We start from the raw sequence: 25,910 nt of genomic DNA on the forward strand, positions 1-25,910 counted from the left end.
GGGATGATGACGTCCATATTCACTTCCCAGGAGCAGAATCTTCTAACATGGATGGAAGTGACACTGAGGAGAAGGTGATCCCCAAGGTGGAGGAAGAAGAGGCCAAGGAGGAGGAGGCGGAGGAGGAGGGAGCCTGGGAAGAAGGACATGACGCTGGGGCCAGGGACCCCCAGGATGGTGAGAACTGATGGACTTATCAGTCATTACTTTCTAGAACTGATTCCTCCTCTGTTCCCCTTTCTCCGGTCTCTATCCTCTTCCTCAAAATGTGTCCAAGAACCTGATCAGTTATGTAGGAATATTTTAGTTGTAAATCATATTGGAGCTTATTTACTGAAGGTCCCGCGGGCGCATTTGCGTCGGGACCGTTTTCGGGGATCGCATCGCTGGGACAGGTACTTAGAAGGGGTTTCTGGCGCCCGGGGACGGATTTCGGCGCATCGGTGCCGGCTTTCATGCATCAGAAATCGAGGGCCGGGCCATCGGACGATCCGACTGATTCGTACTAAGCGCAGGATTTAACTTTGAAATTTTGTTGCAAGCCAAGCACTTACATGCACCGGGAAGAAGATGGTGAACTCCGGCGGACCTGATCGGGGAAGCGACACATGCAGGAAATTGGGCGCACGATCTACTTGAATTGCAGCAGAGTGCATTCCGGTCGGACATTCCGGATCGGGGATCGCGACGGGTAAGTAAATGTGCCCCATTATGTGACATGGGAACAGTTGTATAGGGGAGTTGTATCTGCTCCTCTCCTGCCTCACTCTCTCTGCTCCTCTCCGGCCTCTCTCTCTCTGCTCCTCTCCGGCCTCTCTCTCTCTCTGCTCCTCTCCGGCCTCTCTCTCTCTCTCTCTCTCTGCTCCTCTCCGGCCTCTCTCTCTCTCTCTCTCTCTGCTCCTCTCCGGCCTCTCTCTCTCTCTCTCTCTCTGCTCCTCTCCGGCCTCTCTCTCTCTCTGCTCCTCTCCGGCCTTTCTCTCTCTCTGCTCCTCTCCGGCCTCTCTCTCTCTCTGCTCCTCTCCGGCCTCTCTCTCTCTCTGCTCCTCTCCGGCCTCTCTCTCTCTCTGCTCCTCTCCCCGGCCTCTCTCTCTCTCTGCTCCTCTCCCCGGCCTCTCTCTCACTCTCTCTGCTCCTCTCCGGCCTCTCTCTCACTCTCTCTGCTCCTCTCCGGCCTCTCTCTCTCTCTCTCTGCTCCTCTCCGGCCTCTCTCTCTCTCTCTCTCTGCTCCTCTCCGGCCTCTCTCTCTCTCTCTCTCTGCTCCTCTCCGGCCTCTCTCTCTCTCTCTCTCTGCTCCTCTCCGGCCTCTCTCTCTCTCTCTCTGCTCCTCTCCGGCCTCTCTCTCTGCTCCTCTCCGGCCTCTCTCTCTGCTCCTCTCCGGCCTCTCTCTCTGCTCCTCTCCGGCCTCTCTCTCTGCTCCTCTCCGGCCTCTCTCCCTCTCTGCTCCTCTCCGGCCTCACTCTCTCTGCTCCACTACCGTCTCCCTCTTTCTGTTCCACTACCGCCTCTCTCTCTCTGCTCCTCTACCACCTCTCTCTCTCTCTCTCTCTCTCTTTCTCACTCTGCTCCTCTCCCGCCTCTTTCTCTCTCTCTCTCTGCACCTCTTCCGCCTCTTTCTTTCTCCCTCTCTCTCTCTGCTCCTCTTGCAGGGATGGAGAGGGGCGGGGGCACGGGGATGGAGAGGGGACGGAAAGGGGCAGGGGCGCGGGGACGGAGAGGGTTGGGGGCGCAGTTCTGCATGAGCTCAGCTCCATCCATCCACTGACCAATGTACCACAGAATTATATAGGGTAGTTCTTCTCTGCAAAATGTTATGCAATAATAACCTATAGAATATATAGAGGGGGCAGGTAAATACTCACCTTAATGACTGTTCTGCCCTTACATCAGGACAGGGAACATTGTTACCATAATATGAGATCCTCCATGATGTCACCTGTATGACCTGGCTTTTTGTTCTTAAAACCCCCCCCCTCCCAAATTAGGTTGGGAAAAGAAGCGATAATTTTTGACAGCATAAACATGAAATAGATATAAAATCTAAAGCAAAAGCAATACCCCTGATACTAAACACATGTGGGTGAAACACCCTGGGGACCTCCTGGGGACCTGACTTCAGTTCATAGAACATGCGCAGCAACAAAACCGGCAGCGATTGGGACAATGTGAGGGAAAGAGACCCAATGGATATTTAGGTTTGGCATTTATTCTGTGGGGCTCAATGAGGCTTTCACCTTCACCTGATTTATCTATGTCAGTCCTTATTAACAAGTCTATAGAAATCTGATGGAATATCGACTCTCGCCACAATGTTTCCTCTTGTACAATCTCCATTTTCTCCTCTGTCTCTTGTATCTTATTAATTACATTAAATCTTCTGACCAGATGGATAAGATGGTAGAGATAAGTTATTACATGGGATGATGACGTCCATATTCACTTCCCAGGAGCAGAATCTTCTAACATGGATGGAAGTGACACTGAGGAGAAGATGATCCGCAAGGTGGAGGAAGAAGAGGCCAAGGAGGAGGAGGAGGGAGCCTGGGAAGGAGGACATGACGCTGGGGCCAGGGACCCCCAGAATGGTGAGAACTGATGGACTTATCAGTCATTACTTCCTAGAACTGATTCCTCCTCTGTTTCCCTTCCTTCTCCTTATATCCACTTCCCCAAAATGTGTCCAAGAATCTGATCAGTGTCCGCAGTATCAGGTCTTGAAACCGGATGGTAGATTTGCCTTATAGAATATATTGTACTTATTATACTGGGGGAAATGTGTGGATGAAGGGAGTAGAGAAATATTGATCAAGAGTTGTAGAAGTTAGTGGTTAAGAGATGCGAGCATGCTCCTCTCTGCTCCTCTCCCGCCTCTCTCTCTGCTCCTCTCCCGCCTCTCTCTCTCTGTTCCTCTCCCGCCTCTCTCTCTCTGTTCCTCTCCCGCCTCTCTCTCTCTCTGCTCCTCTCCCGCCTCTCTCTCTCTGCTTCTCTCCCGCCTCTCTCTCTCTGCTCCTCTCCCGCCTCTCTCTCTCTGCTCCTCTCCCGCCTCTCTCTCTCTGCTCCTCTCCCGCCTCTCTCTCTCTCTCTGCTCCTCTCCCGCCTCTCTCTCTCTGCTCCTCTCCCGCCTCTCTCTCTCTCTCTGCTCCTCTCCCGCCTCTCTCTCTCTGCTCCTCTCCAGCCTCTCTCTCTCTCTGCTCCTCTCCAGCCTCTCTCTCTCTGCTCCTCTCCCGCCTCTCTCTCTCTGTTCCTCTCCCGCCTCTCTCTCTCTGTTCCTCTCCCGCCTCTCTCTCTCTGCTCCTCTCCCGCCTCTCTCTCTCTGCTCCTCTCCCGCCTCTCTCTCTCTGCTCCTCTCCCTCCTCTCTCTGCTCCTCTCCCGCCTCTCTCTCTGCTCCTCTACAGCCTCTCTCTCTCTGCTCCTCTTCCGTATCTCTCTCTCTGCTCCTCTACCACCTCTCTCTCTCTGCTCCTCTACCGCCTCTCTCTCTGATCCTCTACCGCCTCTCTCTCTCTGCTCCTCTACCGCCTCTCTCTCTGCTCCTCTACCGCCTCTCTCTCTCTGCTCCTCTATCGCTTCTCTCCCTCTCTGTTCCTCTCCCGCTTCTCTCCCTCTCTCTGCTCCTCTCCCGCCTCTCTCTCTGCTCCTCTCCCGCCTCTCTCTGCTCCTCTTTCTCTCTCTCTATCTGTGCCTCTCTCTATCTGTGCCTCTCTCTCTCTCTCTCTCTCTGTGTCTCTCTCTCTGTGTCTCTCTCTCTCTCTGTGCCTCTCTCTCTCTCTCTCTCTGTTCCTCTCTCTCTCTGTTCCTCTCTCTCTGTTCCTCTCTCTCTCTCTGTTCCTCTTTCTCTCTATGTTCTCCTCTCTCTCTCTCTCTGCTCCTCTCTCTGCTCCTCTCTCTCTCTGCTCCTCTCTCTCTCTGCTCCTCTCTCTCTCTGCTCCCCTCTCTCTCTGCTCCCCTCTCTCTCTGCTCCCCTCTCTCTCTGCTCCCCTCTCTCTCTGCTCCCCTCTCTCTCTGCTCCCCTCTCTTTCTGCTCCTCTCTCTCTGCTCCTCTCTCTCTGTATGCTCCTCTCCCACCTCTCTCTCATTGCTCCTGTCCCGCCTCGCTCTCTCTCTCTGCTTCTGTCCCGCTTCTCTCCCACGCCTCTCTCTCTGTGCTCCTCTCCCGCCTCTCTCTCTCTGCTCCTCTCCCACCTCTCTCTCTGTTCCCCTCTCTCTCTGTTCCTCTCTCTCTCTCTCTCTCTCTCTCTGCTCCTCTCTCTCTCTCTGCTCCTCTCTCTCTCTCTGCTCCTCTCTCTCTCTCTGCTCCTCTCTCTCTCTGCTCCTCTCTCTCTCTCTCTGCTCCTGTCTCTCTCTCTCTGCTACTCTCCCGCCTCTCTCTCTTTCTGCTACTCTCCAGCCACTTGCTTTCGCTCTGCTCCTCTTCCGCCTCTCTCTCTGCTCCTCTTCCGCCTCTCTCTCGCTCTCTATGCTCCTCTCCCGCCTATCTCTGCTCCTCTCTCTTTCTCTCTGCTCCTCTCTCTTTCTCTCTGCTCCTCTCTCTGCTCCTCTCTCTCTCTCTCTCTCTCTTCACCTCTGTAGCCCCTCTCTGCTCCTTTCCCGACTCTCTCTCTGCTCCTCTCCCGCCTCTCTCTTTCTGCTGCTCTCTCTCTCTCTCTGCTCCTCTCTCTCTCTCTCTCTGCTCCTCTCTCTCTGCTCCTCTCTCTCTCTCTGCTCCTCTCTCTCTTTCACTGCTCCTCTCTCTCTCTCTGCTCCTCTCTCTCTCTCTCTGCTACTCTCACGTCTCTCTCTCTTTCTGCTCCTCTCCAGCCACTTGCTTTCGCTATGCTCCTCTCTCGCTCTCTCTCTCTGCTCCTCTTCCGCCTCTCTCTCGCTCTCTATGCTCCTCTCCCGCCTATCTCTGCTCCTCTCTCTTTCTCTCTGCTCCTCTCTCTTTCTCTCTGCTCCTCTCTCTCTCTTCACCTCTGTAGCCTCTCTCTGCTCCTTTCCCAACTCTCTCTTTGCTCCTCTTTCGCCTCTCTCTCTTTCTGCTCCTCTCCCGCCTCTCTCTCTTTCTGCTCCTCTCCCACCTATCTCTGCTCCTCTCTCTCTCTCTCTGCTCCTCTCTCTCTCTCTGCTCCTCTCTCTCTCTCTGCTCCTCTCCCGCCTCTCTCTCTCTGCTACTCTCCCGCCACTCTCTCTGCTCCTCTCCCGCCTCTCTCTCTCTGCTCCTCTCCTGCCACTCTCTCTGCTCCTCTCCCGCCTCTCTCTCTCTGCTCCTCTCCCGCCTCTCTCTCTTTCTCTGCTCTTCTTCCCCCTCTCTCTTGCTCTCTATGCTCCTCTCCTACCTATCTCTGCTCCTCTCTCTTTCTCTCTGCTCCTCTCTCTTTCTCTATGCCCCTCTCTCTTTCTCTATGCCCCTCTCTCTTTCTCTATGCCCCTCTCTCTTTCTCTATGCCCCTCTCTCTTTCTCTATGCTCCTCTCTCTTTCTCTATGCTCCTCTCTCTTTCTCTCTGCTCCTCTCTCTCTCTGCTCCTCTCTCTCTCTCTTCACCTCTGTAGCCTCTCTCTGCTCCTTTCCCAACTCTCTCTCTGGTCCTCTTTCGCCTCTCTCTCTTTCTGTTCCTCTTCCGCGCCTCTCTCTTTCTGTTCCTCTTCCGCCTCTCTCTTTCTGCTCCTCTCCCGCCTCTCTCTCTTTCTGCTCCTCTCCCACCTCTCTCTCTTTCTGCTCCTCTCCCGCCTCTCTGTCTCTCTGCTTCTCTCCCACCTCTCTCTCTGTTCCTCTCTTTCTCTCTCCGTTCCTCTCTCGCCTCTCTCTCTCTGCTACTCTCCCGCCTCTCTCTCTCTGCTCCTCTCTCGCCTCTCTCTCTGCTCCTCTCCCGGATCTCTCTTCTACTCTCCCGCCTCTCTCTCGTTCTGCTCCTCTTTCTCTCTCTCTGCCTCTTTCTCTCTCTCTGCCTCTCTCTCTCTGCCTCTCTCTCTCTCTCTGCCTCTCTCTCTCTCTCTGCCTCTCTCTCTCTCTGTGCCTCTCTCTCTCTCTGTGCCTCTCTCTCTCTCTCTCTGTTCCTCTCCCACCTCTCTCTCTGCTCCTGTCCCACCTCTCTCTCTCTGCTCTCTCTCTGCTGCTCTCTCTCTCTCTGCTCCTCTCTCTGTATGCTCCTCTCCCGCCTCTCTCTCTCTCTGCTCCTCTCTCTCTGCTCCTCTCCCGCCTCTCTCTGCTCCTCTCCGTCCTCTCCGTCCTCTCCTCTCCATCCTCTCCATCCTCTCCCGCCTCCCCCTGCTCCTCTCCCTGCTCCTCTCACGCCTCGGTTCCTCTCCTCCGCCTCTCTCTCTGCTCCTCTCCTCCGCCTCTCTCTCTGCTCCTCTCCCCCGCCTCTCTCTCTGCTCCTCTCCCCCGCCTCTCTCTCTCTGCTCCTCTCCCCCCACCTCTCTCTCTCTGCTCCTCTCCTGCCTCTCTCTCTCTCTGCTCCTCTCCTGCCTCTCTCTCTCTCTGCTCCTCTCCTGCCTCTCTTTCTCTCTGCTCCTCTCCCACCTCTTTCTCTCTGCTCCTCTCCTGCCTCTCTATCTGCTCCCATCCTGCCTCTCTCTCTGCTCCCATCCTGCCTCTCTCTCTGCTCCCATCCTGCCTCTCTCTCTCTCTGCTCCTCTCCCGCGCCTCTCTCTCTCTGCTCCCGTCCCGCCTCTCTCTCTCTCTGCTCCCATCCCGCCTCTCTCTGCTCCTCTCCAGCCTCTCTCTCTATCTGCTCCTCTCTCTCTCTGCATGCTCCTCTCCCGCCTCTCTCTCTGCTCCCCTCTCTCTCTGCTCCTCTCTCTCTGTATGCTCCTCTCCCACATCTTTCTCTTTGCTGCTGTCCCGCCTCTCTCTCTCTCTCTCTGCTTCTGTCCCACTTCTCTCCCGCGCCTCTCTCTCTCTGCTCCTCTCCTGCCTCTCTCTCTCTGCTCCTCTCCTGCCTCTCTCTCTCTGCTCCTCTCCCGCCTCTCTCTCTGCTCCTCTCCCGCCTCTCTCTCTCTGCTCCTCTTTCTGTTCCTTTCTCTCTGCTCCTCTTTCTGTTCCTTTCTCTCTCTCTCTCTGTTCCCCCCTCTCTCTCTCTGTTCCCCCCTCTCTCTCTCTCTCTGTTCCCCCCTCTCTCTCTCTTCCCCTCTCTCTCTTCCCCTCTCTCTCTTCCTCTCTCTCTCTCTGCTCCTCTCTCTCTCTCTGCTCCTCTCTCTCTCTCTGCTCCTCTCTCTCTCTCTGCTCCTCTCCAGCCACTTGCTTTCACTCTGCTCCTCTCTCGCTTTCTCTCTCTGCTCCTCTTCCGCCTCTTTCCCGCTCTCTATGCTCCTCTCCCGCCTATCTCTGCTCATCTCTCTTTCTCTCTGCTCATCTCTCTTTCTCTCTGCTCATCTCTCTTTCTCTCTGCTCATCTCTCTTTCTCTCTGCTCATCTCTCTTTCTCTCTGCTCCTCTCTCTCTGCTCCTCTCTCTCTCTTTCTTCTCCTCTCTCGCCTCTCTCTCTCTGCTCCTCTCTTGCCTCTCTCTGCTCCTCTCCCGTCTCTCTCTCTGCTCCTCCCTCTGTTCCTCTCTCTCTGCTCCTCTCTTGCCTCTCTCTGTGCTCCTCTCCCGTCTCTCTCTCTGCTCCTCTGTCTGTTCCCCCCTCTCTCTCTCTCTGTTCCCCCCCTCTCTTTGTTCCCCCCCTCTCTCTCTCTGTTCCTCTCTCTCTCTTTCTCTGTTCCTCTCTCTCTGCTCCCATCCTGCCTCTCTCTCTGCTCCCATCCTGCCTCTCTCTTTGCTCCCATCCTTCCTCTCTCTCTGCTCCCATCCCGCCTCTCTCTCTCTGCTCCCATCCCGCCTCTCTCTCTGCTCCCATCCCGCCTCTCTCTCTCTCTGCTCCCATCCCGCCTCTCTCTCTCTCTGCTCCCATCCCGCCTCTCTCTGCTCCTCTCCCGCACCTCTCTCTCTCTCTGCTTCTCTCCCGCGCCTCTCTCTCTGCTCCTCTCCTGCCTCTCTCTCTCTGCTCCTCTCCCGCCTCTCTCTCTGCTCCTCTCCCGCCTCTCTCTCTCTGCTCCTCTTTCTGTTCCTTTCTCTCTGCTCCTCTTTCTGTTCTTTTCTCTCTCTCTCTCTGTTCCCCTCTCTCTCTCTCTGTTCCCCCCTCTCTCTCTCTCTGTTCCCCCCTCTCTCTCTCTCTCTCTCTTCCCCTCTCTCTCTCTCTCTTCCCCTCTCTCTCTCTCTTCCCCTCTCTCTCTCTCTTCCCCTCTCTCTCTCTCTTCCCTCTCTCTCTCTCTTCCCCTCTCTCTCTCTTCCCCTCTCTCTCTCTTCCCCTCTCTCTCTCTGCTCCTCTCTCTCTCTGCTCCTCTCTCTCTCTCTGCTCCTCTCTCTCTCTCTGCTCCTCTCTCTCTCTCTGCTCCTCTCCAGCCACTTGCTTTCACTCTGCTCCTCTCTCGCTCTCTCTCTCTGCTCCTCTTCCGCCTCTTTCCCGCTCTCTCTGCTCCTCTCCCGCGCCTCTCTCTCTGCTCCCATCCCGCCTCTCTCTGCTCCTCTCCCGCGCCTCTCTCTCTCTGCTCCTCTCCCGCCTCTCTCTGCTCCTCTCCCGCACCTCTCTCTCTCTGCTCCCATCCCGCCTCTCTGTGCTCCTCTCCCGCGCCTCTCTCTCTGCTCCTCTCCTGCCTCTCTCTCTCTGCTCCTCTCCCGCCTCTCTCTCTCTGCTCCTCTCCCGCCTCTCTCTCTGCTCCTCTCCCGCCTCTCTCTCTCTGCTCCTCTCCCGCCTCTCTCTCTCTGCTCCTCTTTCTGTTCCTTTCTCTCTGCTCCTCTTTCTGTTCCTTTCTCTCTCTCTCTCTGTTCCCCTCTCTCTCTCTCTGTTCCCCTCTCTCTCTCTCTGTTCCCAGCTCTCTCTCTCTGCCTCTCTCTCTGTGCCTCTCTCTCTCTCTGTGCCTCTCTCTCTCTCTCTCTGTTCCTCTCCCACCTCTCTCTCTGCTCCTCTCCCGCCTCTCTCTCTCTGCTCCTCTCTCTCTGCTCCTCTCCCGCCTCTCTCTGCTCCTCTCCGTCCTCTCCGTCCTCTCCTCTCCATCCTCTCCCGCCTCCCCCTGCTCCTCTCCCTGCTCCTCTCACGCCTCGGTTCCTCTCCCACGCCTCTCTCTGCTCCTCTCCTCCGCCTCTCTCTCTGCTCCTCTCCCCCACCTCTCTCTCTGCTCCTCTCCCCCACCTCTCTCTCTGCTCCTCTCCCCCACCTCTCTCTCTGCTCCTCTCCAGCCTCTCTCTCTCTCTGCTCCTCTCCTGCCTCTCTTTTTCTCTGCTCCTCTCCCGCCTCTTTCTCTCTGCTCCCATCCTGCCTCTCTCTCTGCTCCCATCCTGCCTCTCTCTCTGCTCCTCTCCCGCCTCTCTCTGCTCCTCTCCGTCCTCTCCGTCCTCTCCTCTCCATCCTCTCCCGCCTCCCCCTGCTCCTCTCCCTGCTCCTCTCACGCCTCGGTTCCTCTCCCACGCCTCTCTCTGCTCCTCTCCTCCGCCTCTCTCTCTGCTCCTCTCCCCCACCTCTCTCTCTGCTCCTCTCCCCCACCTCTCTCTCTGCTCCTCTCCCCCACCTCTCTCTCTGCTCCTCTCCAGCCTCTCTCTCTCTCTGCTCCTCTCCTGCCTCTCTTTTTCTCTGCTCCTCTCCCGCCTCTTTCTCTCTGCTCCCATCCTGCCTCTCTCTCTGCTCCCATCCTGCCTCTCTCTCTCTCTGCTCCTCTCCCGCGCCTCTCTCTCTCTTCTCCCGCCTCTCTCTCTCTCTCTGCTCCCATCCCGCCTCTCTCTCTCTCTGCTCCCATCCCGCCTCTCTCTGCTGCTCCCATCCCGCCTCTCTCTGCTGCTCCCATCCCGCCTCTCTCTGCTCCTCTCCAGCCTCTCTCTGCTCCTCTCCAGCCTCTCTCTCTCTCTGCTCCTCTCTCTCTCTGTATGCTCCTCTCCCGCCTCTCTCTCTGCTCCCCTCTCTCTCTGCTCCTCTCTCTCTGTATGCTCCTCTCCCAAATCTTTCTCTTTGCTCCTGTCCCGCCTCTCTCTCTCTCTGCTTCTGTCCCACTTCTCTCCCGCGCCTCTCTCTCTCTGCTCCTCTCCTGCCTCTCTCTCTCTGCTCCTCTCCTGCCTCTCTCTCTCTGCTCCTCTCCCGCCTCTCTCTCTGCTCCTCTCCCGCCTCTCTCTCTCTGCTCCTCTTTCTGTTCCTTTCTCTCTGCTCCTCTTTCTGTTCCTTTCTCTCTCTCTCTCTGTTCCCCTCTCTCTCTCTCTGTTCCCCTCTCTCTCTCTCTCTGTTCCCCTCTCTCTCTCTCTCTGTTCCCCCCTCTCTCTCTCTCTCTGTTCCCCCCCCCTCTCTCTCTCTTCCCCTCTCTCTCTCTTCCCCTCTCTCTCTCTCTTCCCCTCTCTCTCTCTCTTCCCCTCTCTCTCTTCCCCTCTCTCTCTATCTCTGCTCCTCTCTCTCTCTCTGCTCCTCTCTCTCTCTCTGCTCCTCTCTCTCTCTCTGCTCCTCTCCAGCCACTTGCTTTCACTCTGCTCCTCTCTCGCTCGCTCTCTCTGCCCCTCTTCCGCCTCTTTCCCGCTCTCTATGCTCCTCTCCCGCCTATCTCTGCTCATCTCTCTTTCTCTCTGCTCATCTCTCTTTCTCTCTGCTCATCTCTCTTTCTCTCTGCTCATCTCTCTTTCTCTCTGCTCCTCTCTCTCTCTTTCTTCTCCTCTCTCGCCTCTCTCTCTCTGCTCCTCTCTTGCCTCTCTCTGCTCCTCTCCCGTCTCTCTCTCTGCTCCTCCCTCTGTTCCTCTCTTGCCTCTCTCTGTGCTCCTCTCCCGTCTCTCTCTCTGCTCCATTCTCTGTTCCCCCCTCTCTCTCTCTCTGTTCCCCCCTCTCTCTCTCTCTGTTCCTCTCTCTCTCTCTTTCTCTGTTCCTCTCTCTCTGCTCCCATCCTGCCTCTCTCTCTGCTCCCATCCTGCCTCTCTCTCTGCTCCCATCCTTCCTCTCTCTCTGCTCCCATCCCGCCCCTCTCTCTCTGCTCCCATCCCGCCTCTCTCTCTCTGCTCCCATCCCGCCTCTCTCTCTCTGCTCCCATCCCGCCTCTCTCTCTCTCTCTGCTCCCATCCCGCCTCTCTGCTCCTCTCCCGCACCTCCCTCTCTCTGCTTCTCTCCCGCGCCTCTCTCTCTGCTCCTCTCCCACACCTCTCTCTCTGCTCCTCTCTGCTTCTCTCCCGCCTCTCTCTCTCTGCTCCTCTTTCTGTTCCTTTCTCTCTGCTCCTCTTTCTGTTCCTTTCTCTCTCTCTCTCTCTCTCTCTCTGTTCCCCTCTCTCTCTCTCTGTTCCCCCCTCTCTCTCTCTCTGTTCCCCCCTCTCTCTCTCTCTCTTCCCCTCTCTCTCTTCCCCTCTCTCTCTTCCCCTCTCTCTCTTCCTCTCTCTCTCTTCCTCTCTCTCTCTCTCTGCTCCTCTCTCTCTCTCTCTGCTCCTCTCTCTCTCTCTGCTCCTCTCTCTCTCTCTGCTCCTCTCCAGCCACTTGCTTTCACTCTGCTCCTCTCCCACACCTCTCTCTCTGCTCCTCTCCCACGCCTCTCTCTCTGCTCCTCTCCCACGCCTCTCCCTGTTCCTCTCCCACCTCTCTCTCTCTGCTCCTGTCCCGCCTCTCTCTCTGCTCTTCTCCCGCGCCTCTTTCTTCTGCTCTCCTGCGCCTCTCTCTCTGCTCCTGTCTCTCTTTCCGTTCCTCTCTCTGTTCCCCTCTCTCTGCTCCTGCTCCCACGCCTCTCTCTCTGCTCTTCTCCCACGCCTCTCCCTGTTCCTCTCCCACCTCTCTCTCTCTGCTTCTGTCCCGCTCCTCTCCCGCGCCTCTGCTCCCATCCCGCCTCTATCTCTCTCTGCTCCCATCCCGCCTCTCTCTCTCTCTGCTCCCATCCCGCCTCTCTCTCTGCTCCCATCCCGCCTCTCTCTGCTCCTCTCCCGCACCTCTCTCTCTCTGCTTCTCTCCCGCGCCTCTCTCTCTGCTCCTCTCCCACACCTCTCCCACGCCTCTCTCTCTGCTCCTCTCCCACGCCTCTCCCTGTTCCTCTCCCACCTCTCTCTCTCTGCTTCTTTCCCGCTCCTCTCCCGCGCCTCTCTCTCTCTGCTCCTCTCCCCCACCTCTCTCTCTGCTCCCATCCTGCCTCTCTCTCTGCTCCCATCCTTCCTCTCTCTCTGCTCCCATCCCGCCCCTCTCTCTCTGCTCCCATCCCGCCCCTCTCTCTCTGCTCCCATCCCGCCCCTCTCTCTCTGCTCCCATCCCGCCTCTCTCTCTCTGCTCCCATCCCGCCTCTCTCTCTCTCTCTGCTCCCATCCCGCCTCTCTGCTCCTCTCCCGCACCTCTCTCTCTCTGCTTCTCTCCCGCGCCTCTCTCTCTGCTCCTCTCCCACACCTCTCTCTCTGCTCCTCTCCCACACCTCTCTCTCTGCTCCTCTCCCGCCTCTCTCTCTCTGCTCCTCTTTCTGTTCCTTTCTCTCTGCTCCTCTTTCTGTTCCTTTCTCTCTGCTCCTCTTTCTGTTCCTTTCTCTCTCTCTCTCTCTCTCTCTGTTCCCCTCTCTCTCTCTCTGTTCCCCCCTCTCTCTCTCTCTGTTCCCCCCTCTCTCTCTCTCTGTTCCCCCCTCTCTCTCTCTCTGTTCCCCTCTCTCTCTTCCCCTCTCTCTCTTCCTCTCTCTCTCTTCCTCTCTCTCTCTCTGCTCCTCTCTCTCTCTCTGCTCCTCTCTCTCTCTCTGCTCCTCTCTCTCTCTCTGCTCCTCTCTCTCTCTCTGCTCCTCTCCAGCCACTTGCTTTCACTCTGCTCCTCTCCCACACCTCTCTCTCTGCTCCTCTCCCACGCCTCTCTCTCTGCTCCTCTCCCACGCCTCTCCCTGTTCCTCTCCCACCTCTCTCTCTCTGCTCCTGTCCCGCCTCTCTCTCTGCTCCTCTCCCGCGCCTCTTTCTTCTGCTCTCCTGCGCCTCTCTCTTTGCTCCTCTCCCGCCTCTCTCTCTCTGCTCCTGTCTCTCTTTCCGTTCCTCTCTCTGTTCCCCTCTCTCTGCTCCTGCTCCCACGCCTCTCTCTCTGCTCCTCTCCCACGCCTCTCCCTGTTCCTCTCCCACCTCTCTCTCTCTGCTTCTGTCCCGCTCCTCTCCCGCGCCTCTGCTCCTCTCCCGCCTCTCTCTCTGCTCCTCTCCCGCCTCTCTCTCTCTGCTCCTCTTTCTGTTCCTTTCTCTCTGCTCCTCTTTCTGTTCTTTTCTCTCTCTCTCTCTGTTCCCCTCTCTCTCTCTCTGTTCCCCCCTCTCTCTCTCTCTCTGTTCCCCCCTCTCTCTCTCTCTCTCTTCCCCTCTCTCTCTCCCCCTCTCTCTCTCTCTTCCCCTCTCTCTCTCTCTTCCCCTCTCTCTCTCTCTTCCCCTCTCTCTCTCTCTTCCCCTCTCTCTCTCTCTTCCCCTCTCTCTCTCTCTTCCCCTCTCTCTCTTCCCCTCTCTCTCTTCCCCTCTCTCTCTGCCCCTCTCTCTCTCTCTGCTCCTCTCTCTCTCTCTGCTCCTCTCCAGCCACTTGCTTTCACTCTGCTCCTCTCTCGCTCTCTCTCTCTGCTCCTCTTCCGCCTCTTTCCCGCTCTCTATGCTCCTCTCCCGCCTATCTCTGCTCATCTCTCTTTCTCTCTGCTCATCTCTCTTTCTCTCTGCTCATCTCTCTTTCTCTCTGCTCATCTCTCTTTCTCTCTGCTCATCTCTCTTTCTCTCTGCTCCTCTCTCTCTCTCTGCTCCCATCCCGCCTCTCTCTGCTCCTCTCCCGCACCTCTCTCTCTCTGCTCCTCTCCCGCCTCTCTCTGCTCCTCTCCCGCGCCTCTCTCTCTGCTCCCATCCCGCCTCTCTCTGCTCCTCTCCCGCGCCTCTCTCTCTCTGCTCCTCTCCCGCCTCTCTCTGCTCCTCTCCCGCACCTCTCTCTCTCTGCTCCCATCCCGCCTCTCTGTGCTCCTCTCCCGCGCCTCTCTCTCTGCTCCTCTCCTGCCTCTCTCTCTCTGCTCCTCTCCCGCCTCTCTCTCTCTGCTCCTCTCCCGCCTCTCTCTCTCTGCTCCTCTCCCGCCTCTCTCTCTCTGCTCCTCTCCCGCCTCTCTCTCTCTGCTCCTCTCCCGCCTCTCTCTCTCTGCTCCTCTTTCTGTTCCTTTCTCTCTCTCTCTCTGTTCCCCTCTCTCTCTCTGTTCCCCTCTCTCTCTCTCTGTTCCCAGCTCTCTCTCTCTCTCTGCCTCTCTCTCTGTGCCTCTCTCTCTCTCTGTGCCTCTCTCTCTCTCTCTCTCTCTCTGTTCCTCTCCCACCTCTCTCTCTGCTCCTCTCCCGCCTCTCTCTCTCTGCTCCTCTCTCTCTGCTCCTCTCCCGCCTCTCTCTGCTCCTCTCCGTCCTCTCCGTCCTCTCCTCTCCATCCTCTCCCGCCTCCCCCTGCTCCTCTCCCTGCTCCTCTCACGCCTCGGTTCCTCTCCCACGCCTCTCTCTGCTCCTCTCCTCCGCCTCTCTCTCTGCTCCTCTCCCCCGCCTCTCTCTCTGCTCCTCTCCCCCGCCTCTCTCTCTGCTCCTCTCCCCCACCTCTCTCTCTGCTCCTCTCCCCCACCTCTCTCTCTGCTCCTCTCCCCCACCTCTCTCTCTGCTCCTCTCCAGCCTCTCTCTCTCTCTGCTCCTCTCCAGCCTCTCTTTTTCTCTGCTCCTCTCCCGCCTCTTTCTCTCTGCTCCCATCCTGCCTCTCTCTCTGCTCCCATCCTGCCTCTCTCTCTCTCTGCTCCTCTCCCGCGCCTCTCTCTCTCTGCTCCCGTCCCGCCTCTCTCTCTCTCTCTGCTCTCGTCCCGCCTCTCTCTCTCTCTGCTCCCGTCCCGCCTCTCTCTCTCTCTGCTCCCATCCCGCCTCTCTCTGCTGCTCCCATCCCGCCTCTCTCTGCTGCTCCCATCCCGCCTCTCTCTGCTCCTCTCCAGCCTCTCTCTGCTCCTCTCCAGCCTCTCTCTCTCTCTGCTCCTCTCTCTCTCTGTATGCTCCTCTCCCGCCTCTCTCTCTGCTCCCCTCTCTCTCTGCTCCTCTCTCTCTGTATGCTCCTCTCCCAAATCTTTCTCTTTGCTCCTGTCCCGCCTCTCTCTCTCTCTGCTTCTGTCCCACTTCTCTCCCGCGCCTCTCTCTCTCTGCTCCTCTCCTGCCTCTCTCTCTCTGCTCCTCTCCTGCCTCTCTCTCTCTGCTCCTCTCCCGCCTCTCTCTCTGCTCCTCTCCCGCCTCTCTCTCTCTGCTCCTCTTTCTGTTCCTTTCTCTCTGCTCCTCTTTCTGTTCCTTTCTCTCTCTCTCTCTGTTCCCCTCTCTCTCTCTCTCTCTGTTCCCCCCTCTCTCTCTGTTCCCCCCTCTCTCTCTCTCTCTGTTCCCCCCTCTCTCTCTCTCTGTTCCCCCCTCTCTCTCTCTTCCCCTCTCTCTCTCTCTTCCCCTCTCTCTCTCTCTTCCCCTCTCTCTCTTCCCCTCTCTCTCTATCTCTGCTCCTCTCTCTCTCTCTGCTCCTCTCTCTCTCTCTGCTCCTCTCTCTCTCTCTGCTCCTCTCCAGCCACTTGCTTTCACTCTGCTCCTCTCTCGCTCGCTCTCTCTGCTCCTCTTCCGCCTCTTTCCCGCTCTCTATGCTCCTCTCCCGCCTATCTCTGCTCATCTCTCTTTCTCTCTGCTCATCTCTCTTTCTCTCTGCTCATCTCTCTTTCTCTCTGCTCCTCTCTCTCTGCTCCTCTCTCTCTCTTTCTTCTCCTCTCTCGCCTCTCTCTCTCTGCTCCTCTCTTGCCTCTCTCTGCTCCTCTCCCGTCTCTCTCTCTGCTCCTCCCTCTGTTCCTCTCTTGCCTCTCTCTGTGCTCCTCTCCCGTCTCTCTCTCTGCTCCATTCTCTGTTCCCCCCTCTCTCTCTCTCTGTTCCCCCCTCTCTCTCTCTCTGTTCCTCTCTCTCTCTCTTTCTCTGTTCCTCTCTCTCTGCTCCCATCCTGCCTCTCTCTCTGCTCCCATCCTGCCTCTCTCTCTGCTCCCATCCTTCCTCTCTCTCTGCTCCCATCCCGCCCCTCTCTCTCTGCTTCCATCCCGCCTCTCTCTCTCTGCTCCCATCCCGCCTCTCTCTCTCTGCTCCCATCCCGCCTCTCTCTCTCTGCTCCCATCCCGCCTCTCTACTCCTCTCCCGCACCTCTCTCTCTCTGCTTCTCTCCCGCGCCTCTCTCTCTGCTCCTCTCCCACACCTCTCTCTGCTCCTCTCCCGCCTCTCTCTCTGCTCCTCTCCCGCCTCTCTCTCTCTGCTCCTCTTTCTGTTCCTTTCTCTCTGCTCCTCTTTCTGTTCCTTTCTCTCTGCTCCTCTTTCTGTTCCTTTCTCTCTCTCTCTCTCTCTGTTCCCCTCTCTCTCTGTTCCCCCCTCTCTCTCTCTCTGTTCCCCCCTCTCTCTCTCTCTGTTCCCCTCTCTCTGTTCCCCTCTCTCTCTTCCCCTCTCTCTCTTCCTCTCTCTCTCTTCCTCTCTCTCTCTCTGCTCCTCTCTCTCTCTCTGCTCCTCTCTCTCTCTCTGCTCCTCTCTCTCTCTCTGCTCCTCTCCAGCCACTTGCTTTCACTCTGCTCCTCTCCCACACCTCTCTCTCTGCTCCTCTCCCACGCCTCTCTCTCTGCTCCTCTCCCACGCCTCTCCCTGTTCCTCTCCCACCTCTCTCTCTCTGCTCCTGTCCCGCCTCTCTCTCTGCTCCTCTCCCGCGCCTCTTTCTTCTGCTCTCCTGCGCCTCTCTCTCTGCTCCTCTCCCGCCTCTCTCTCTCTGCTCCTGTCTCTCTTTCCGTTCCTCTCTCTGTTCCCCTCTCTCTGCTCCTGCTCCCACGCCTCTCTCTCTGCTCCTCTCCCACGCCTCTCCCTGTTCCTCTCCCACCTCTCTCTCTCTGCTTCTGTCCCGCTCCTCTCCCGCGCCTCTGCTCCCATCCCGCCTCTCTCTCTGCTCCCATCCCGCCTCTCTCTCTCTCTGCTCCCATCCCGCCTCTCTCTCTCTCTCTGCTCCCATCCCGCCTCTCTCTGCTCCTCTCCCGCACCTCTCTCTCTCTGCTTCTCTCCCGCGCCTCTCTCTCTGCTCCTCTCCCACACCTCTCTCTCTGCTCCTCTCCCACGCCTCTCTCTCTGCTCCTCTCCCACGCCTCTCCCTGTTCCTCTCCCACCTCTCTCTCTCTGCTTCTTTCCCGCTCCTCTCCCGCGCCTCTCTCTCTCTGCTCCTCTCCCCCACCTCTCTCTCTGCTCCCATCCTGCCTCTCTCTCTGCTCCCATCCTGCCTCTCTCTCTGCTCCCATCCTTCCTCTCTCTCTGCTCCCATCCCGCCCCTCTCTCTCTGCTCCCATCCCGCCTCTCTCTCTGCTCCTATCCCGCCTCTCTCTCTCTGCTCCCATCCCGCCTCTCTCTCTCTCTCTGCTCCCATCCCGCCTCTCTGCTCCTCTCCCGCACCTCTCTCTCTCTGCTTCTCTCCTGCGCCTCTCTCTCTGCTCCTCTCCCACACCTCTCTCTCTGCTCCTCTCCCGCCTCTCTCTCTGCTCCTCTCCCGCCTCTCTCTCTGCTCCTCTCCCGCCTCTCTCTCTCTGCTCCTCTTTCTGTTCCTTTCTCTCTGCTCCTCTTTCTGTTCCTTTCTCTCTGCTCCTCTTTCTGTTCCTTTCTCTCTCTCTCTCTCTCTCTGTTCCCCTCTCTCTCTCTCTGTTCCCCCCTCTCTCTCTCTCTGTTCCCCCCTCTCTCTCTCTCTGTTCCCCTCTCTCTCTGTTCCCCTCTCTCTCTTCCACTCTCTCTTCCTCTCTCTCTCTTCCTCTCTCTCTCTCTGCTCCTCTCTCTCTCTCTGCTCCTCTCCAGCCACTTGCTTTCACTCTGCTCCTCTCCCACACCTCTCTCTCTGCTCCTCTCCCACGCCTCTCTCTCTGCTCCTCTCCCACGCCTCTCCCTGTTCCTCTCCCACCTCTCTCTCTCTGCTCCTGTCCCGCCTCTCTCTCTGCTCCTCTCCCGCGCCTCTTTCTTCTGCTCTCCTGCGCCTCTCTCTCTGCTCCTCTCCCGCCTCTCTCTCTCTGCTCCTGTCTCTCTTTCCGTTCCTCTCTCTGTTCCCCTCTCTCTGCTCCTGCTCCCACGCCTCTCTCTCTGCTCCTCTCCCACGCCTCTCCCTGTTCCTCTCCCACCTCTCTCTCTCTGCTTCTGTCCCACTCCTCTCCCGCGCCTCTGCTCCCATCCCGCCTCTCTCTCTGCTCCCATCCCGCCTCTCTCTCTCTCTGCTCCCATCCCGCCTCTCTCTCTCTCTCTGCTCCCATCCCGCCTCTCTCTGCTCCTCTCCCGCACCTCTCTCTCTGCTTCTCTCCCGCGCCTCTCTCTCTGCTCCTCTCCCACACCTCTCTCTCTGCTCCTCTCCCACGCCTCTCTCTCTGCTCCTCTCCCACGCCTCTCCCTGTTCCTCTCCCACCTCTCTCTCTCTGCTTCTTTCCCGCTCCTCTTCCGCGCCTCTCTCTCTCTGCTCCTCTCCCCCACCTCTCTCTCTGCTCCTCTCCCGCCTCTCTTTTTCTCTGCTCCTCTCCCGCCTCTTTCTCTCTGCTCCTCTCCTGCCTCTCTATCTGCTCCCATCCTGCCTCTCTCTCTGCTCCCATCCTGCCTCTCTCTCTGCTCCCATCCTGCCTCTCTCTCTCTCTGCTCCACTCCCGCCTCTCTCTCTCTCTGCTCCCATCCCGCCGCTCTCTCTCTGCTGCTCCCATCCCGCCTCTCTCTGCTCCTCTCCAGCCTCTCTCTCTCTCTGCTCCTCTCTCTCTCTGTATGCTCCTCTCCCACCTCTCTCTCTGCTCCCCTCTCTCTCTGCTCCTCTCTCTCTGTATGCTCCTCTCCCACATCTTTCTCTTTGCTCCTGTCCCGCCTCTCTCTCTCTCTCTCTCTGCTTCTGTCCCACTTCTCTCCCGCGCCTCTCTCTCTCTGCTCCTCTCCTGCCTCTCTCTCTCTGCTCCTCTCCCGCCTCTCTCTCTGCTCCTCTCCCGCCTCTCTCTCTCTGCTCCTCTTTCTGTTCCTTTCTCTCTGCTCCTCTTTCTGTTCCTTTCTCTCTCTCCCTCTGTTCCCCTCTCTCTCTCTCTGTGTTCCCCTCTCTCTCTGTTCCCCTCTCTCTCTCTCTCTGTTCCCCCCTCTCTCTCTCTCTGTTCCCCTCTCTCTCTCTTCCCCTCTCTCTCTTCCCCTCTCTCTCTCTTCCTCTCTCTCTCTGCTCCTCTCCCTCTCTGCTCCTCTCTCTCTCTCTGCTCCTCTCCAGCCACTTGCTTTCACTCTGCTCCTCTCTCGCTCTCTCTCTCTGCTCCTCTTCCGCCTCTTTCCCGCTCTCTATGCTCCTCTCCCGCCTATCTCTGCTCATCTCTCTTTCTCTCTGCTCATCTCTCTTTCTCTCTGCTCATCTCTTTCTCTCTGCTCATCTCTCTTTCTCTCTGCTCCTCTCTCTCTGCTCCTCTCTCTCTCTTGCCTCTCTCTCTCTGCTCCTCTCTTGCCTCTCTCTGCTCCTCTCCCGTCTCTCTCTCTGCTCCTCCCTCTGTTCCTCTCTCTCTGCTCCTCTCTTGCCTCTCTCTGTGCTCCTCTCCCGTCTCTCTCTCTGCTCCTCTCTCTGTTCCCCCCTCTCTCTCTCTCTGTTCCCCCCTCTCTCTCTCTCTGTTCCTCTCTCTCTCTCTCTCTCTCTGTTCCTCTCTCTCTCTTTCTCTGTTCCTCTCTCTCTTTCTCTGTTCCTCTCTCTCTGCTCCCATCCTACCTCTCTCTCTGCTCCCATCCTTCCTCTCTCTCTGCTCCCATCCTTCCTCTCTCTCTGCTCCCATCCCGCCTCTCTCTCTGCTCCCATCCCGCCTCTCTCTCTCTGCTCCCATCCCGCCTCTCTCTCTCTCTGCTCCTCTCCAGCCACTTGCTTTCACTCTGCTCCTCTCCCACACCTCTCTCTCTGCTCCTCTCCCACGCCTCTCTCTCTGCTCCTCTCCCACGCCTCTCTCTCTGCTCCTCTCCCACGCCTCTCCCTGTTCCTCTCCCACCTCTCTCTCTCTGCTCCTGTCCCGCCTCTCTCTCTGCTCCTCTCCCGCGCCTCTTTCTTCTGCTCTCCTGCGCCTCTCTCTCTGCTCCTCTCCCGCCTCTCTCTCTCTGCTCCTGTCTCTCTTTCCGTTCCTCTCTCTGTTCCCCTCTCTCTGCTCCTGCTCCCACGCCTCTCTCTCTGCTCCTCTCCCACGCCTCTCCCTGTTCCTCTCCCACCTCTCTCTCTCTGCTTCTGTCCCGCTCCTCTCCCGCGCCTCTGCTCCCATCCCGCCTCTCTCTCTGCTCCCATCCCGCCTCTCTCTCTCTCTGCTCCTCTCCAGCCACTTGCTTTCACTCTGCTCCTCTCCCACACCTCTCTCTCTGCTCCTCTCCCACGCCTCTCTCTCTGCTCCTCTCCCACGCCTCTCCCTGTTCCTCTCCCACCTCTCTCTCTCTGCTCCTGTCCCGCCTCTCTCTCTGCTCCTCTCCCGCGCCTCTTTCTTCTGCTCTCCTGCGCCTCTCTCTCTGCTCCTCTCCCGCCTCTCTCTCTGCTCCTGTCTCTCTTTCCGTTCCCCTCTCTGTTCCCCTCTCTCTGCTCCTGCTCCCACGCCTCTCTCTCTGCTCTCCCACGCCTCTCGCTGTTCCTCTCCCACCTCTCTCTCTCTGCTTCTGTCCCGCTCCTCTCCCGCGCCTCTGCTCCCATCCCGCCTCTCTCTCTGCTCCCATCCCGCCTCTCTCTCTCTCTGCTCCCATCCCGCCTCTCTCTCTCTCTCTGCTCCCATCCCGCCTCTCTCTGCTGCTCTCCCGCACCTCTCTCTCTCTGCTTCTCTCCCGCGCCTCTCTCTCTGCTCCTCTCCCACACCTCTCTCTCTGCTCCTCTCCCACACCTCTCTCTCTGCTCCTCTCCCACGCCTCTCTCTCTGCTCCTCTCCCACGCCTCTCCCTGTTCCTCTCCCACCTCTCTCTCTCTGCTTCTTTCCCGCTCCTCTCCCGCGCCTCTCTCTCTCTGCTCCTCTCCCCCACCTCTCTCTCTGCTCCTCTCCCGCCTCTCTTTTTCTCTGCTCCTCTCCCGCCTCTTTCTCTCTGCTCCTCTCCTGCCTCTCTATCTGCTCCCATCCTGCCTCTCTCTCTGCTCCCATCCTGCCTCTCTCTCTGCTCCCATCCTGCCTCTCTCTCTCTCTGCTCCACTCCCGCCTCTCTCTCTGCTCCCATCCCGCCTCTCTCTCTCTGCTGCTCCCATCCCGCCTCTCTCTGCTCCTCTCCAGCCTCTCTCTCTCTCTGCTCCTCTCTCTCTCTGTATGCTCCTCTCCCGCCTCTCTCTCTGCTCCCCTCTCTCTCTGCTCCTCTCTCTCTGTATGCTCCTCTCCCACATCTTTCTCTTTGCTCCTGTCCCGCCTCTCTCTCTCTCTCTCTCTGCTTCTGTCCCACTTCTCTCCCGCGCCTCTCTCTCTCTGCTCCTCTCCTGCCTCTCTCTCTCTGCTCCTCTCCCGCCTCTCTCTCTGCTCCTCTCCCGCCTCTCTCTCTCTGCTCCTCTTTCTGTTCCTTTCTCTCTGCTCCTCTTTCTGTTCCTTTCTCTCTCTCCCTCTGTTCCCCTCTCTCTCTCTCTGTTCCCCCCTCTCTCTCTCTCTCTGTTCCCCCCTCTCTCTCTCTCTCTGTTCCCCCCTCTCTCTCTCTCTCTGTTCCCCCCTCTCTCTCTCTGTTCCCCTCTCTCTCTCTTCCCCTCTCTCTCTTCCCCTCTCTCTCTCTTCCCCTCTCTCTCTCTTCCTCTCTCTCTCTGCTCCTCTCTCTCTCTGCTCCTCTCTCTCTCTCTCTGCTCCTCTCCAGCCACTTGCTTTCACTCTGCTCCTCTCTCGCTCTCTCTCTCTGCTCCTCTTCCGCCTCTTTCCCGCTCTCTATGCTCCTCTCCCGCCTATCTCTGCTCATCTCTCTTTCTCTCTGCTCATCTCTCTTTCTCTCTGCTCATCTCTTTCTCTCTGCTCATCTCTCTTTCTCTCTGCTCCTCTCTCTCTGCTCCTCTCTCTCTCTTTCTTCTCCTCTCTCGCCTCTCTCTCTCTGCTCCTCTCTTGCCTCTCTCTGCTCCTCTCCCGTCTCTCTCTCTGCTCCTCCCTCTGTTCCTCTCTCTCTGCTCCTCTCTTGCCTCTCTCTGTGCTCCTCTCCCGTCTCTCTCTCTGCTCCTCTCTCTGTTCCCCCCTCTCTCTCTCTCTGTTCCTCTCTCTCTCTCTCTGTTCCTCTCTCTCTCTCTTTCTCTGTTCCTCTCTCTCTGCTCCCATCCTTCCTCTCTCTCTGCTCCCATCCTTCCTCTCTCTCTGCTCCCATCCCGCCTCTCTCTCTGCTCCCATCCCGCCTCTCTCTCTCTGCTCCCATCCCGCCTCTCTCTCTCTCTGCTCCCATCCCGCCTCTCTCTCTCTCTGCTCCTCTCCCGCACCTCTCTCTCTCTGCTTCTCTCCCGCGCCTCTCTCTCTGCTCCTCTCCCACACCTCTCTCTCTGCTCCTCTCCCACGCCTCTCTCTCTGCTCCTCTCTCTCTCTCTCTGCTCCTCTCCCACGCCTCTCCCTGTTCCTCTCCCACCTCTCTCTCTCTGCTCCTGTCCCGCCTCTCTCTCTGCTCCTCTCCCGCCCCTCTTTCTTCTGCTCTCCTGCGCCTCTCTCTCTGCTCCTCTCCCGCCTCTCTCTCTCTGCTCCTCTCTCTCTTTCCGTTCCTCTCTCTGTTCCCCTCTCTCTGCTCCTCTCTCTCTCTGCTCCTCTCTCTCTCTGTATGCTCCTCTCCCGCCTCTCTCTCTGCTCCCCTCTCTCTCTGCTCCTCTCTCTCTGTATGCTTCTCTCCCACATCTTTCTCTTTGCTCCTGTCCCGCCTCTCTCTCTCTCTCTCTGCTTCTGTCCCGCTTCTCTCCCACGCCTCTCTCTCTCTGCTCCTCTCCTGCCTCTCTCTCTCTGTTCCTCTCCCGCCTATCTCTCTGCTCCTCTCCCGCCTCTCTCTCTCTGCTCCTCTTTCTGTTCCTTTCTCTCTGCTCCTCTTTCTGTTCCTTTCTCTCTCTCTCTCTGTTCCCCTCTCTCTCTCTCTCTGTTCCCCTCTCTCCCTCTCTCTGTTCCTCTCTCTCTCTCTCTGCTCCTCTCCTCTCTGCTGCTCCCATCCCGCCTCTCTCTGCTCCTCTCCAGCCTCTCTCTCTCTCTGCTCCTCTCTCTCTCTGTATGCTCCTCTCCCGCCTCTCTCTCTGCTCCTCTCTCTCTGTATGCTCCTCTCCCACATCTTTCTCTTTGCTCCTGTCCCGCCTCTCTCTCTCTCTCTCTGCCTCTGTCACACTTCTCTCCCGCGCCTCTCTCTCTCTGCTCCTCTCCTGCCTCTCTCTCTCTGCTCCTCTCCCGCCTCTCTCTCTGCTCCTCTCCCACGCCTCTCTCTCTGCTCCTCTCTCTCTCTCTCTGCTCCTCTCCCACGCCTCTCCCTGTTCCTCTCCCACCTCTCTCTCTCTGCTCCTGTCCCGCCTCTCTCTCTGCTCCTCTCCCGCCCCTCTTTCTTCTGCTCTCCTGCGCCTCTCTCTCTGCTCCTCTCCCGCCTCTCTCTCTCTGCTCCTCTCTCTCTTTCCGTTCCTCTCTCTGTTCCCCTCTCTCTGCTCCTCTCTCTCTCTGCTCCTCTCTCTCTCTGTATGCTCCTCTCCCGCCTCTCTCTCTGCTCCCCTCTCTCTCTGCTCCTCTCTCTCTGTATGCTTCTCTCCCACATCTTTCTCTTTGCTCCTGTCCCGCCTCTCTCTCTCTCTCTCTGCTTCTGTCCCGCTTCTCTCCCACGCCTCTCTCTCTCTGCTCCTCTCCTGCCTCTCTCTCTCTGTTCCTCTCCCGCCTATCTCTCTGCTCCTCTCCCGCCTCTCTCTCTCTGCTCCTCTTTCTGTTCCTTTCTCTCTGCTCCTCTTTCTGTTCCTTTCTCTCTCTCTCTCTGTTCCCCTCTCTCTCTCTCTCTGTTCCCCTCTCTCCCTCTCTCTGTTCCTCTCTCTCTCTCTCTCTCTCTGCTCCTCTCCTCTCTGCTGCTCCCATCCCGCCTCTCTCTGCTCCTCTCCAGCCTCTTTCTCTCTCTGCTCCTCTCTCTCTCTGTATGCTCCTCTCCCGCCTCTCTCTCTGCTCCCCTCTCTCTCTGCTCCTCTCTCTCTGTATGCTCCTCTCCCACATCTTTCTCTTTGCTCCTGTCCCGCCTCTCTCTCTCTCTCTCTGCCTCTGTCCCACTTCTCTCCTGCGCCTCTCTCTCTCTGCTCCTCTCCCGCCTCTCTCTCTGCTCCTCTCCCGCCTCTCTCTCTCTGCTCCTCTCCCGCCTCTCTCTCTCTGCTCCTCTTTCTGTTCCTTTCTCTCTGCTCCTCTTTCTGTTCCTTTCTCTCTCTCCCTCTGTTCCCCTCTCTCTCTCTCTGTTCCCCCCTCTCTCTCTCTCTCTGTTCCCCCCTCTCTCTCTCTCTGTTCCCCTCTCTCTCTCTTCCCCTCTCTCTCTTCCCCTCTCTCTCTCTTCCTCTCTCTCTCTGCTCCTCTCTCTCTCTGCTCCTCTCTCTCTCTCTGCTCCTCTCCAGCCACTTGCTTTCACTCTGCTCCTCTCTCGCTCTCTCTCTCTGCTCCTCTTCCGCCTCTTTCCCGCTCTCTATGCTCCTCTCCCGCCTATCTCTGCTCATCTCTCTTTCTCTCTGCTCATCTCTCTTTCTCTCTGCTCATCTCTCTTTCTCTCTGCTCCTCTCTCTCTGCTCCTCTCTCTCTTTCTTCTCCTCTCTCGCCTCTCTCTCTCTGCTCCTCTCTTGCCTCTCTCTGCTCCTCTCCCGTCTCTCTCTCTGCTCCTCCCTCTGTTCCTCTCTCTCTGCTCCTCTCTTGCCTCTCTCTGTGCTCCTCTCCCGTCTCTCTCTCTGCTCCTCTCTCTGTTCCCCCCTCTCTCTCTCTCTGTTCCTCTCTCTCTCTCTCTCTCTGTTCCTCTCTCTCTCTCTTTCTCTGTTCCTCTCTCTCTGCTCCCATCCTACCTCTCTCTCTGCTCCCATCCTTCCTCTCTCTCTGCTCCCATCCCGCCTCTCTCTCTGCTCCCATCCCGCCTCTCTCTCTCTGCTCCCATCCCGCCTCTCTCTCTCTCTGCTCCCATCCCGCCTCTCTCTCTCTCTGCTCCTCTCCCGCACCTCTCTCTCTCTGCTTCTCTCCCGCGCCTCTCTCTCTGCTCCTCTCCCACACCTCTCTCTCTGGTCCTCTCCCACGCCTCTCTCTCTGCTCCTCTCTCTCTCTCTCTGCTCCTCTCCCACGCCTCTCCCTGTTCCTCTCCCACCTCTCTCTCTCTGCTCCTGTCCCGCCTCTCTCTCTGCTCCTCTCCCGCGCCTCTTTCTTCTGCTCTCCTGCGCCTCTCTCTCTGCTCCTCTCCCGCCTCTCTCTCTCTGCTCCTCTCTCTCTTTCCGTTCCTCTCTCTGTTCCCCTCTCTCTGCTCCTCTCTCTCTCTGCTCCTCTCTCTCTCTGTATGCTCCTCTCCCGCCTCTCTCTCTGCTCCCCTCTCTCTCTGCTCCTCTCTCTCTGTATGCTTCTCTCCCACATCTTTCTCTTTGCTCCTGTCCCGCCTCTCTCTCTCTCTCTCTGCTTCTGTCCCGCTTCTCTCCCACGCCTCTCTCTCTCTGCTCCTCTCCTGCCTCTCTCTCTCTGTTCCTCTCCCGCCTATCTCTCTGCTCCTCTCCCGCCTCTCTCTCTGCTCCTCTTTCTGTTCCTTTCTCTCTGCTCCTCTTTCTGTTCCTTTCTCTCTCTCTCTCTGTTCCCCTCTCTCTCTCTCTCTGTTCCCCTCTCTCCCTCTCTCTGTTCCTCTCTCTCTCTCTCTCTGCTCCTCTCTCTCTCTGCTCCTCTCCAGGCACTTGCTTTCACTCTGCTCCTCTCTCTGGTCCTCTTCCGCCTCTTTCCCGCTCTCTATGCTCCTCTCCCGCCTATCTCTGCTCATCTCTCTTTCTCTCTGCTCATCTCTCTTTCTCTCTGCTCATCTCTCTTTCTCTCTGCTCATCTCTCTTTCTCTCTGCTCATCTCTTTCT

The 25,910-nt window shown here is 57.8% G+C and overlaps 1 protein-coding gene across 2 annotated transcripts in view; it reads left to right on the top strand.

Moving 5' to 3' along the window:
- The window catches only part of LOC140075965 (uncharacterized), a 222,265-nt gene that overhangs the window by 118,837 nt on the left and 77,518 nt on the right, over window positions 1–25,910 (top strand). For both annotated transcript variants that reach the window (XM_072122424.1, XM_072122422.1), the window contains exons 6-7: window positions 31–177; window positions 2,445–2,582. In XM_072122424.1, the coding sequence (XP_071978525.1) occupies window positions 31–177; window positions 2,445–2,582 (285 nt within the window). The remainder of the gene's footprint in view (window positions 1–30; window positions 178–2,444; window positions 2,583–25,910) is intronic.

This window comes from Engystomops pustulosus, chromosome 8 (assembly GCF_040894005.1).
Source record: "Engystomops pustulosus chromosome 8, aEngPut4.maternal, whole genome shotgun sequence".
Classification (NCBI taxonomy): Eukaryota; Metazoa; Chordata; class Amphibia; order Anura; family Leptodactylidae; genus Engystomops; species Engystomops pustulosus.